Source organism: Micropterus dolomieu, linkage group LG02 (assembly GCF_021292245.1).
Source record: "Micropterus dolomieu isolate WLL.071019.BEF.003 ecotype Adirondacks linkage group LG02, ASM2129224v1, whole genome shotgun sequence".
NCBI lineage: Eukaryota > Metazoa > Chordata > Actinopteri > Centrarchiformes > Centrarchidae > Micropterus > Micropterus dolomieu.
The window spans coordinates 19,128,922-19,141,801 of NC_060151.1; the positions used below are offsets into that span (position 1 = coordinate 19,128,922).

A 12,880-nucleotide genomic window follows, 5' to 3' on the forward strand; every position below is an offset into this window, starting at 1 on the left:
GCACTGCAAGATCAATCAGGCTATTGTATTTCAACTCTCACAAACATAAAATGCTCCATTTGGCTCAGATATATGGGGACTTATATGTAAACATATTTTCTACAGCCAGTGGAAGCCACAGACGATGCATTCTGGGACCAGTTCTGGGCAGATGCCACCACCACAGTCCAGGATGTTTTTGCACTGGTGCCAGCTGCAGAGATAAGAGCTGTTCGAGAGGAGTCCCCCTCAAATTTAGCAACCCTCTGCTATAAGGTATGTATGAACTGTTCATGCATCTGTGTTATGCAAACCTGTTTATGAGATGAGATTGCATGGGGCCGTCCCTTGCGTTGTGGCTACATCATGGAATAATGTTGTTTGTTAGAGCTTGGCACAGTCTGTCAGCAAGGCACTGCCTCATGCTCTCAGATGTGGGAATAAAATAGCCAACTCCCCTTCCTTTCCCTTTGCTTCCCGTCTCTCTGTCCCAGCTTCCGTTTGAAGCTGCCTATCAGAAACAAAACAGACATACTGGGTACTTACAGCCTAATTAAATAAAGAGGAGGAGACGAGAGCCCTTGAAGCTGAGCTGATTCAAAGGGGTTTCTGCCTATTTTAGACACAGGCTGCAGCATACTGTTGGAGTAAATGTAGATCATCAAATCATTTTGTTGTTAAATGTCCAAAAGAACTACATATGTCCCCATCTCACAGTCAAAATATGTACAAACTGTACATATCTAGTGTACTTCCAATTGCAAATTATATTAAGTATACACAGACTTTAATGTTAACTTTAATAGTGTATGAGATGTTGCATTTTGTTGTTGAAACTGTTCATTCATCATTATCCATCCAATTGATGGCACAGTAAAAGAGACATATTATGTATATATTAAGTGTAAGCTCAAAGGTTTTTCCTCACTGCCGAGCAGAGCAGCCCATCAAATCATTTGTATTTACCAAGAATTTGATGTTGCTGGGATTTTGAATGGAACAAGAAACTAAGATGTTTCTTATGGTACTATGCTGGTTGACTGGGTAATGCCTCATTAACTGACTAAGCACTAACAGCAAGAAAAAAAACCCAAATTGTATTATTAAAATTGAATTAAAAAAAACTATATTAAGCTTTTCCGTATGAAGTAAAATTATCAAAAAGTGTGCCTGGCTCAGTAGCTGTGTCCATAACCCACATACTCGCTCTCGTGTAACTCCTGATCCCGTTTTTTGTCACCTCAGGCCGTGGAGAAACTGGTGCAGGGTGCAGAGTCTGGTTGCCCCACAGAGAGGGAGAAGCAGGTGATCCTGAACTGCACTCGCATCCTGACTCGCATCCTTCCGTACATCTTCGAGGACCAGGACTGGAGAGGATTCTTCTGGTCAACGGTGCCTGGTGCTGGGCGGGCTGGGGTGAGTGAAGACAGATCTTTTAATCACTCTTGACACTTTTTATCAGACAGTGTCACTGTCATTTGCACATTTGAAGACAAGATGTTGTTGTTTGATAATTAAAATATGATCGATTTGGTTACAAAAATACAATTTTCTCATCAGGGCTCTAAGAATAAGTATAATAAAATTATTGGGGTTATGTATGTTTTTATCATGAGTACAAATCCCACATACTTAGTATATCAGTTACATTGGTTTCCTCCTTCCATACACTGCAAGGTAATTTCAGCTGTACTCTCAACCATTTCTTACAAACCATGAACTTTTTTCTATTTTACCATTTACATAAAGCCATTCAATGAATGGTAGAGAATAATGGTCATCATCTGGATCTAGCTTCACACATTTGTCCATCCCTTCCAGACAGATGAGCTGGATGATGATGACGGCGCTCGACCATTGGCTGAGTCACTGCTCCTGGCTATCGCTGACCTGCTCTTCTGCCCTGACTTTACCGTGCACAGCCATAAGAGAGGCCCCGTGAGTGAGCAAGTTTGTCATTTCATCACTATCCAGCAAAATTAGTTACTTCTGACACATCACGGAAATAGCTGGAAAATGGTTAACGTGATCTGTTTTGAAGGTTACACTGTTTCCTTCTTCCTGGTTGAACTGCCCCACGTCTTTGTCACGCAAGTTTCTCTGAAGAGAGAACATAGGAGGAGATCATGCTTAATGAAACACTGCCAGTCTGACCAAGAAGAATTCCTTGTCCCTCATGAGCAGGAAAGGAATGTTGCACGGCAGAACTTTGCAGCTTACAGTGAATGCTCTTTGGGGGTATTAACTTCCCTGAAATACTGTCGTAGCCAGTTCTTATCATTTCACCATCACCATTTCTACTATTATTTCCTCCCTAAACTGCAACATGGAAAATAACTGCATCGTGGAAAATGTGCTCAAAATACAGCCGTTAAGGGAAGGTTAGGAAAGTGTTATGTCCTTTTCAGAAAAATTACAGCACTGGTTTGTTTTTTAAAACAAACTATGTTTACTGATACTCCTAAGCAGGAAGAAATGTGTAAATAAGGAGAAATGTAAGGTTGTGCAAGGCTGTGGTTTTGGACAAAGCCTTTGACACCGGCATCCCCTTTCTTAGTTTCCATTTAACCATGGTAGCAATTTTTCCATAACCTTACCTGAGGTGTCATTTGCCTAATCTTAATCAAAACCTAATAATAGTTGCTGTACTATCAACGTGATGTTTTCCTATTCTTCAGGCAGATCAGAAAACGCTCAGAATGCAGCAAACAACCTAAAATGTATGTTAATCCTGCTCTTTGAATGGAATACCATGATTTATGAAAGTTTTTTGTGACCACTTCCAGGACTCTGTAGAGAGCATGCACTCTATAGACAGCTGTGAATACATCTGGGAGGCAGGGGTGGGCTTTGCACAGTCCCCCCCTCTCAACTACATCCATGACCTGAATAGGTGAGTCGGCCGGCTGTGTGCTCAGAAACATCTGTATCACAGTCTTTACTCTCTCATTTTTACGTGGGACTGACTTTTTCCCCCCTATCCACCTCCGTGCTTTTTCGCATGATCCTCTTCAGGACAGAGTTGCTGAGACTGTTACTCACCTGCTTTTCTGAGGCCATGTACTTGCCTCCTTCCTCGGACAACAATGTCCTCAACCCTTGGGTGACATTCTTCTGCTCCACTGAAAATAGGTAATGGGCAAATGTAGACACATCCACAAATGTATAGAAAAATGTGATGATGTGCATCCATCCAAGTGAATTTTCACCAGTCTTTTAAAATTACAATTAAGTTACAATAAGTTTATGACGTGAGTACACATACTACCTCTAAGCATAATTTAGCCACGTTAGAGAAATCTGGTTCATGGTCCACTGACAAGGTCTTTTTTCAGAGCTTTCAACAGCCTCTCATGGCCTTCTCACAAGTGGAGTTTGCTCAGTTGTCATAGAGACGGCTTGACATTTCCAAAATAAAAGCTTGTAAGTGGACTTTGAGCTCAGGTTTTTGGTCTTTTTTTTAAGACTTTTTTTTGTCAAACTACTACTTCCAAAGTCAAGAATTTAGTTTTTATATTTATGCAAATATTATGCACACATGCATTTTCATTTCTCTTGTAGACTTCACTATATAATTTCTGTTTCGACTAAAGTAGAAAACTAAAATTAACTAATAAAACTGTATATTATAATTTTCAATCGAATTTACATGTGATGACAGCTAGAGACTCAAAGGGTAAATTCTGCACACAGATGCACCTGATTACCTAACCCGGTTTTCATGTCTTTCTCTCTAGACATGCTCTGCCTCTGTTTACCTCTCTGCTGAACGTGGTGAGCGCCTATGATCCAGTGGGCTATGGCATCCCGTACAACCACCTGCTCTTCTCTGACTACCGGGAGCAGCTGGTGGAGCAGGCTGTACAGATCCTTATCGTGACGCTAGAGCATGACGGAGGGGTTCCCCAGCGCCCCGCCTCACCTTCCAGCATGGAGGAACAAGAGGTACAACACAAGACCATCCCGAAAGATCATCAATCCAATGAGTATATGACATGTGTGTAATGTCATTCAAATAAATCTCTTTATCGTTGTGCAGTCTACAGGCCCTGAAAACCTGTTTGTGAATTATTTGTCAAGGATTCACAGAGAGGAGGTATGCCGATTATCATTTCTATAAAAAATATGAAGATCTATCTTCCCTGTAAAGATGCCTAAAGCACAACATTCTGTTTCTCCATTGGCAGGACTTTGACTTTGTATTGAAGGGCCTAGCTCGTCTGCTGACCAACCCTTTGACTCAGACTTACCTGCCTAACTCCACCAAGAAGATTCAGTTCCACCAAGAGCTATTGGTCCTTTTCTGGAAGCTTTGCGACTTCAATAAGGTTGGAATAAAAAACTACAATGGCATTAAAGTTAGTTTGGTATATTGCAACCTGGACCCTATTTCACCATGTTTTTGTGTCTATGTGACTAATTAGGACAACATTTTTTGAGATTGGTCCAGTATTGAGCGAGCTTGCTGCAGCTGTCAGACACTTATAATAACAATCTGAGCCTGTCAGTAGCAAAAACAAGCACTTTAGTGGACATAGTTTGATGGGGGGCGTAATTGCCCACACGGATCATGTTGCAGCCCTGTCTCGCGGCTGCCGACTGCAGTGTGCAGGCTCAATACTTGACCAATTTAAAAAAAAGAAAAAATATGTTGTACCAATTAGTCACATACACACAAAAACATGTGGAAATAGGGTCCATACTTAGCCTTTAAGAGCCTGTGCCTTTATTCAACAAAATGCCCTTTGTGTTCCCATGGCAGAAGTTCCTGTTTTTTGTCCTGAAGAGCAGTGATGTGCTGGATATTCTGGTTCCTATACTCTACTACCTGAATGATGCCAGAGCTGACCAGTGTGAGTCTCTTCCCAGTGTTACCAGTTTCCTTGCGCCCAAAAAGCCTCTACTTAGCGTATATGTTTATTCACTTCTGATGTGTTTTATCCCTGGCTGCAGCCCGTGTTGGACTCATGCACATTGGTGTGTTCATTTTGCTGCTGCTGAGCGGGGAGAGAAACTTTGGCGTGCGCTTGAATAAGCCCTACTCCGTCCATGTGCCTATGGACATCCCAGTCTTCACGGGGACCCATGCTGACCTGCTTATAGTGGTGAGATGTCTACTCCATTACATCATCTGAAATGTTTGAGTGCTTTATTGCTGCCAACTTAAAGTGTAGTTAATGCTCACAGCTGTCGCTGTGTTTGTTTTGTAGGTGTTCCACAAGATTATCACCACAGGCCACCAGCGTCTCCAGCCTCTGTTTGACTGCCTACTCACTATTGTTGTAAATGGTGAGTTGCACTGGCGCCATCTGTCTGGCAATGTACAGATTTATATTTTCACCATCAACTACTTAAAAGTTGTAACATCTCATAAGAAATAGATGTAATTTAATCAATCTTAATTTAATTACACTACCATCTTCTTAACATGTCTTCCTCTTCTGCAGTGTCTCCCTATTTGAAGAGCCTGTCCATGGTGGCAGCCAATAAACTGCTCCACCTGCTAGAGGCCTTCTCCACCAGCTGGTTCCTGTTCTCAGCAGTCCAGAACCATCATCTTGTATTCTTCCTTCTGGAGGCTTTCAACAATATTATCCAGTACCAGTTTGATGGTAAGAGAATTCTGACCATGTGTGGATTTTAAAAGCTTTCCCTTTTTAGTGCTGTTGTCATGATCAAGGAACTTTGTGGTATACATCTGCTCATACAGTAAATCTGCCCTCCAGGAAACTGCAACCTGGTGTACGCCATCATCCGCAAACGTAACGTGTTCCACCAGTTGGCCAACATGCCCTCTGATCCTGCTTCCATCCAGAAGGCTTTGCAGAGGAAGAGGAAGTCTCCAGATGTCATTTCCCGCACAAGCTCCCAGGAGACTGTATCCATGGAGGGCTCTCACCCTGCTGTGCCAGCAGAGCCCGGTACACTGAAGACCAGTCTGGTTGCTATTCCAGGTACGTTATCTGCTGTATGGATGTTATTGACTGAACTCAGCTCAGTGGTCAACTTACTGTATGTTTCACATTTTATACAATGAGTACTATCTCTAGACTGTGGGATAGAGTCCTGTCCTGTACACAAGCTTACAAGTCAGCATACAGTACATTAAGAGAACCTGAAGAAAACTGTGGTTGTCTAATTCAGAGGGTGGACTCTTTCTTAATAAAGATATTGAATTTTTAATCAGTAATTTTGGAATATAGGATGTGTTGACAAAGGTGAAGTGAACCAGTGGGTCCGTTTCTCAAAAAGGACCATTTTGTAACATGTCATTTTGAAGGCTGTGTGTGATAATGTGATATTCTACATCTTTGTATTTGTAGACCATAACCAACCTAACGGTTACTCAAACTACTATTAAACAAAATACTCAATAAATAGTTTGGGACTATTTTCAGCCATGGATTTGTTGCTCTAGCACCTATTTACAGCAGCAACAAAAAATTACCTATATGGCACAGAAGATTCAGCTATATTAGGTTGTGGATTCTCAAACAATACTCAGGATCAAGTCATCCCTGGTTTTGGTCTCATGGGATTTGCTGACACTAAGAAAAATATGGAATATTAGCAGATTTATGCTTGATCCAGTGATTAGTTCCTGTGATACATGGTTTCCTGCAGGCATTGATAAACTGACTGAGAAGTCCCAGGTATCAGAGGATGGCACCATGGTGTCACTTGCAAAGACAGACTCCCCACAAACTGTCCACTCAGATCAAAGTGCAGTCGCCGGGACAAGTGACACGGAGTCAAACTCAGGCAGAGACAATGAAGTAAGTGTGTGCGTGTTTGTGTGCACCTGTTAAAAATAAGCATAATGCATGTTAGTAAATCTATGTCTTCACATTATCAGGATGTTTTCTACACTGAAGCAGAAATGGAGAGAAGACGTTTGTCAACTGCGTCGTCAACATCATTTTGGGCTCCCACACCAGAATGGGTCAGTAACTTCTTTTACCCTCTGCCTCACCTTCAGTTTTTAAAACATTTTTTTAACAAATTTTTATGCAGAATGTGTAAGTGATTTAGATTTACCATTTATTTGTCCCAGGTCCTCTCCTGGAAGTGTAAACTACCCCTGCAGACTATCATGCGACTTCTACAAGTGCTAGTTCCCCAGGTGGAGAAGATCTGCATCGACAAGTACGTAAACACTTCTGTTCCTTTTTCGGCCGGCATGTAAAAGTCACATATTTGCAGAGATTCTTTCGAAATATTACAAAAAAACTTTTTCATTTCTGCTCATGTGTTTCACTGCAGGGGTCTGACAGATGAATCAGAGATCCTGAAGTTTCTCCAGCATGGCACATTAGTGGGCCTGCTGCCAGTCCCTCACCCTATCCTTATCAGAAAGTATCAGGCCAACGCAGGCACTGCCATGTGGTTTCGCACCTACATGTGGGGTGTCGTCTATTTGCGGTGAGTCAGCCGTAAGCGCTGAGCATTATGCAAAAAGGCGTCTTTCCACACCAACCAAAAGCTAACAGTCTTATTCTGTTTTTCTAGCAATGTCGACCCTCCCATCTGGTATGACACCGATGTCCGCCTTTTTGAGATTCAGAGGATGTAGACAGAAAACTGAAAATGGGACTGTTCAACTCCAGGTTTCCTCTCCCCATCAGTATATGCTGGTTTCCCAGTAAATGTCACTGTGTTTAACATGCCTCTATATCATCATCAAAATGCGTACATGAAGGACTTGGGTAGGAGAGTCGTTAAGACGGGTGAGGTGGAGCTACCTCTCGGATAAAGGGAGGTAATTGAATTATAAATATTGTCCATAAACAACTGTGTTTGTACATTTCTTTAGACCTCAAGACCATAGAATGTCTGTACTGAGATGACTGGAGCGTTTCTTCAAGGCTGAGGCTCTTTTCTTGACAGCATAGAAGTGAAAGTCAGACTTGTTATAGAAGATATGGTGCTTTCCAGCAGAGGCTTGTTGTAACATATCTTGGACGGCACAGTATTGGTGTTTCACGTTACTTGTCGTACTTGCCATTGCTTTAAAGTGTACTTGCACTCTTTAATGAGTTGTTTGTTATCATGGTTGTAGTTTATGTGACAATATAACTCTACAGGATTTTGGAGACAATAATACAGATTGTATGTATTTTATGTATACAGCCAGGTTTACTCTTTAGTGATCTGGCTGGCTATGCTTACAATGCTTGATGTTGAAAATTGTATTTTCCTTAAATTATCCTGAAAATATATATTGATATGCATATGTGAATTTGGTGTTGGTCAGGTTACTGAACACTGTTCTCACTGTTGGCAGAGTCACCATACACTTTTTTGTGAACCATGTGGTCACTTAGTAGTCATCCGTATGAACTGCACAGCTATTGTAAGGTCTTTGCTTTGTCCGACCCTCTGCATGCAGCTTGGCCACAACATGCTGTGTAAAGTGAAAGCTTTACATCATGATCACTAGATGGTACTATGTCCCTGTCTAGTAATCCATCAGCTAAAGGTTTGACTTTTATGGAGCACTTTTACACTACCACAATTCAAAACCAGCGGACACTTGTTCACCCTTAAAAAAAACAATTCAAATTAGCTTTATTGGCATGAATGTGTAACAACAATATTGCCAAAGCAGCATACATACAACATAAGAACAGTCAACCCCATACATTTCATTAAACATGTTTTTAAAGCGTAAAGTAATCAAAGCGTATGTGTGTTTGTGTAAAAAAAAAAAAAAAAAAAAAAAAAAAAACAAGAAATATTTAAAATAAAATAACTAAAAAAGCGTGTGTGTCTGTGTGTTAAAATAAATAAAACAGTAAGCATGTTTGTGTTTAAAAATATATATATATATATCTTAAAAATTAAATAAATAAAATGGTAAGCGTGTGTGTATGTTAAAAAAAATATTAAAAATAAAATAAATAAATAAAACAGTAAGTGTGTGTGTGTGTGTTAAAAAATAAAAAAATATAAAAATATAACAATAGCAAAAAATAAATGAAACGGTAACGTGTGTGTGTGTATATATTAATAGACAAAGAAAATGTAAAAAATAATTAATTGATTAAAAAATAATAATAAAAAAAAATCTGTGTCAAATCTAAAAACAAAACAATTACTAAAATATCAAATGATCAAAATAATAATATTTTGAAAATCTGTACAATTATTTATCAGTATGAGGTTCCACTGGTTGTCCTCACTTCATGGCATGAGGAGACATATTTTGCAGCAATTATTTCACATTTGGGCATTTCTCCCAGTAAATAGCGGAGTTTCTGTGTGTCTGATATGAATTCGAATTCGGGGTATATTTGGGAAATGTTTGCAAAGTGTTTTTGTCTTAGTGTTTTATATTTGGGGAATGAGGTTAGAAAGTGCAGCTCTGTCTCTACCTGTCCCCTGTCACACTGGGAGCAGAGTCTCTCCTCTTGTGGTAGCCATCTCTGTCTGTGGCGACCCTTTTCTATGGCCAGACTGTGTTCACTCAGTCTGTATGTTGTCAACATTTTTCTTAGTTTGGGACATTTTATTGTACTCAGGTAATTTGCCAGTGTGAATTTTCTTTTCAGGGTCAGATAACATTGTAATTTACTTTGTGTTTTGGTCGTTTCTTTCCAGTATTCAATGTATTTTTCTTTCTGCTTGCTGATAATTTGGTTTGGTTTGCTTGTGTTGGTATTGCTGTTGAGACTGTTGGGGACTTGTTACTGCAGAGAGCCTCAGGACCAGCTGGCTGAGGGGACTCTTCTCTGGTTTCAGCTCCTGGTATGTTAGGGCTTTGTGATGATATGTCTGGGGGTTAACTGATTTTAAGTGATTGTAAAATTTAAGTGATCTTTTCTGTATTTTTAGTAGGAGGGGGTATTGGCCGAGCTCTGATCTGCACAGGTTATTTGGTGTTTTTCTCTGCACCTGCAGGATGCTCTTTCAGAACTCAGTATGGAAAGATTCTATGATTCTATTGTTTTGTCCCATTTGTCAAATTCATTATTAAGTTTTGGCCCCCAGATTTCGCTACCATAAAGAATTATTGGTTCTAGTACAAATTGGAAAATTTTAAGCCAGATTTCAATTGGAATATATATTTTAATTTTTCTTTTTATTGCATAGAAAGCTCTCCTTGCTTTGTCCCTCAGATCTTTCACAGCCATGTTGAGGTTTCCTGTGTATGTAATATTGAGGCCGAGGTAAGTGTAGTTTTTTGTGTGTTGTAATTTAGTGGTGTCTAAATAGAAATTGTGTGTAACCTGATTTCTGTATTGTTTCTGAAAGATCATTATCTTAGTCTTTGCTGTGTTTACTGTCAGGGCCCAGGTCTGACAGAATCTCTGCAGGAGATTAAGGTGCTGCTGCAAACCTTCTTTAGTAGGTGAGAGCAACACTAAGTCATCTGCATACAGCAGACCTCTGATCTCTGTGTCGTTCAGGAGGAGGCCAGGTGCCGTGGAACTCTCTAATTGGTTTGCTAATTCATTGATATATAGATTGAAGAGAATTGGACTGAGATTGCATCGCTGCAATCCCTGCAACTCTCTGGCCCTGGGAGAAGAACGCTGTTTGTTTGTTTCCAATCTTTATGGCACATTCACTTTTTGTATACATGTTCTTAATCAAATCATATGTTTTCCCTCCAATGCCACTTTCAAGTAGCCTATAGAAAAGGCCCTCGTGCCAGATGGAATCAAAGGCTTTTTGGAAGTCAACAAAACAGGCATATACCTTTCTTTTCTTAATGTTTAATTCTTGATCAATTAGAGTCTGGAGGGTAAATATATGGTCCGTTGTGCGGCAATTTGGCAAAAAAACAAATTGGCATTTATGCAGAATATTGTGGTAAGTCGTTTATTAATGATGTTGCAGAATATTGTGGTAAGTCGTTTATTAATGATGTTGCAGAATATTTTTCCCAGGTTACTGGATACACATATTCCTCTGTAGTTATTTGGGTCATATTTATCTCCGGATTTATGAATTGGGGTTATTAAACCTTTGTTCCAGATGTCTGGAAAAGTTCCAGTTGCTAGAATAGTATTGAATAGTTTTAGTATAGCCAATCTGATTTTATGGCCTGAGTATTTGATCATTTCGTTGAGGATTCCATCAATACCACAAGCCTTAATTCCTTTCAGGCACTGGATGACTTCTGTTAATTCTTGTTACAGGGTAATCCAGAGGGTTTTGGTTGTTTTTTATCACCGCCTCCAGAGTTTTCCATTTCGTGAATATCTTGTACTGATCATCATTTTTTGTAATATTACTATATAATTCACTAAAGTGATTAATCCAAGTATTTCCATCTTGGTTTCGCCAATTCATCCTTCTGGGTTTTGTTGTTTGGCTGTGGGTTTGGTGGCCTGGCCGTCCTCTCTGACGGTCGGGGGTGGATGTATGGTGGAGGTCTGGATGGTCTTGGAGGTCTAGGAGGTCCTGGAGGTCTGCGTGGGGTCTGCGTTGTGTGGTTACCCCTTGGAGTGGTAGTAGGGCTCCTTCCAAGAGCAACATCCTTCGGGGTCCTAGCAAGGGTGGGGACTGCATTTCTGTGTAGGTGTATGTTATCATACAGGCAGTTCAGGTGCAGGGTCGGGTGGTGGACCAAGAACACGTTGGGTTTGAGGGCACAGTCCCTGGAGAGGCTGATATTCACTCTGTGAATAGTGTGGGGGTGGAAGTCTCTCCTGTGCAGCAGCGTGGATATGACTATCTTGCTGGTAGGGAAATTGGTGGAGGCTTGCTCAGTGACTCTCCTCAGAGAGTCTGCCAGTCTGTCCTGCTGGGACCTTAAGTCGTTGGTGCCTGTATGGATGATGATGTGGCTAGGCGAGCCTAGCTCAGGCACTGTTAATAGCTCCAGGGCTCTCCTGGTGTTGGGGCACCAGATCTTCTCTCTTCTGTGCCTTGGGAATAAGGTCTTTTCATCCAGGAACTTCCCGTTAGAGTCCATGAGGAGGATAATGTCAGCCCTTCTGCCTGTGTGTGTTTGTTCAGACTCAGCTCTCAGGTCTGGATGTGGAGCTGTGGTGGTGGTTACAGGTCTGGAGCTCCTAGCTGGAGGCTGGCTAGAGGCCAGGCCTTGGACAGGTGCAGGGTTGTGACTGGCGTCTTGGCTTGGGGTGTTTGTATGGAGGCAGCTGGTTGGTACAGGGGGGGGGGGGGGGGGGGGGGTGGGGGGGGGGGGGGGGGGGGGGGGGATAGAGTCTGCACCAGGCTGCGTGAGAGGTGGGGAGTCCTCGAGGGAAGGGCTGTGTTGTCTTTCAGCAGGTGTAGTGGGAGTTTGGCTGGATGTGGTCTGGATCTGAGAGGCGGGCATAGGGGGTTGTGTGGAGTTCAGTCTAGCTTGTAGACTGAACCTGTCCCTGTCCTGTAGCTCTTCTCTCAGAGTAGCCAACTCAGTTCTGCAGTTGTCTCTGTCCTTCCTAAGTTCCATCACCTCCTCACTGAGATGATCCAGCTGTGACGAGTTAGTTCTTGTTGAAACTCTCTCAGCTGTGAGTTGACACTGTCCAGTTCTTTCTTGGCCTGGAAGTCATTGACAGTAGGAGAGGTAGGCTGCTGTTGGTCTAGCTGCTCTCTGATCTGTACCAGTTCTATTTCCATCTAGGAGAAGTGTTTTCTCTCTCTCTCTCTCTCTCTCTCTCTATAACTTTATACAAACAACAGTGGTTCTCTGTTTGTTGCATGAGGAAATACATTTAGCTGCAATGATATGGCACTAAGTAGGAGAGTTTCTGTGTGTCTGATTTAGCTCTCACTCTCGCATGCACACAGGTTTTTAGTCTTTATACTATGCTACTGTGGAATGAAGTTAGTTCAATATAAACTAGGCCTATACTGTGTGCGTGCGAGTATGTATGTTTGTATGTATGTATGTATGTATGTATGTATGTATGTATGTATGTATGTGTGTGTGTGTATATATATA

At 41.4% G+C, this 12,880-nt stretch overlaps 1 protein-coding gene and 1 long non-coding RNA gene across 3 annotated transcripts in view; one reads left to right on the plus strand and one right to left on the minus strand.

Annotated features, from left to right (window-relative positions):
* hid1a (HID1 domain containing a) overlaps window positions 1-8,218 on the plus strand; it is a 61,783-nt gene extending 53,565 nt beyond the window's left edge. For both annotated transcript variants that reach the window (XM_046030375.1, XM_046030367.1), the window contains exons 2-19: window positions 106-255; window positions 1,225-1,395; window positions 1,801-1,917; window positions 2,766-2,872; window positions 2,995-3,111; window positions 3,717-3,924; window positions 4,019-4,075; window positions 4,167-4,307; window positions 4,742-4,832; window positions 4,933-5,084; window positions 5,190-5,268; window positions 5,427-5,591; window positions 5,706-5,933; window positions 6,604-6,755; window positions 6,836-6,922; window positions 7,034-7,125; window positions 7,243-7,401; window positions 7,489-8,218. In XM_046030375.1, the coding sequence (XP_045886331.1) occupies window positions 106-255; window positions 1,225-1,395; window positions 1,801-1,917; window positions 2,766-2,872; window positions 2,995-3,111; window positions 3,717-3,924; window positions 4,019-4,075; window positions 4,167-4,307; window positions 4,742-4,832; window positions 4,933-5,084; window positions 5,190-5,268; window positions 5,427-5,591; window positions 5,706-5,933; window positions 6,604-6,755; window positions 6,836-6,922; window positions 7,034-7,125; window positions 7,243-7,401; window positions 7,489-7,552 (2,337 nt within the window). In that variant the 3' untranslated portion in view covers window positions 7,553-8,218. The remainder of the gene's footprint in view (window positions 1-105; window positions 256-1,224; window positions 1,396-1,800; window positions 1,918-2,765; window positions 2,873-2,994; window positions 3,112-3,716; window positions 3,925-4,018; window positions 4,076-4,166; window positions 4,308-4,741; window positions 4,833-4,932; window positions 5,085-5,189; window positions 5,269-5,426; window positions 5,592-5,705; window positions 5,934-6,603; window positions 6,756-6,835; window positions 6,923-7,033; window positions 7,126-7,242; window positions 7,402-7,488) is intronic.
* Window positions 311-12,880, minus strand: part of LOC123957552 — a 25,894-nt gene continuing 13,324 nt past the window's right edge. The window contains exons 2-3 of the long non-coding RNA XR_006821822.1: window positions 1,220-1,390; window positions 311-490 (exon numbers count right to left, since the gene is read on the minus strand). This is a non-coding gene — a long non-coding RNA (uncharacterized LOC123957552). The remainder of the gene's footprint in view (window positions 491-1,219; window positions 1,391-12,880) is intronic.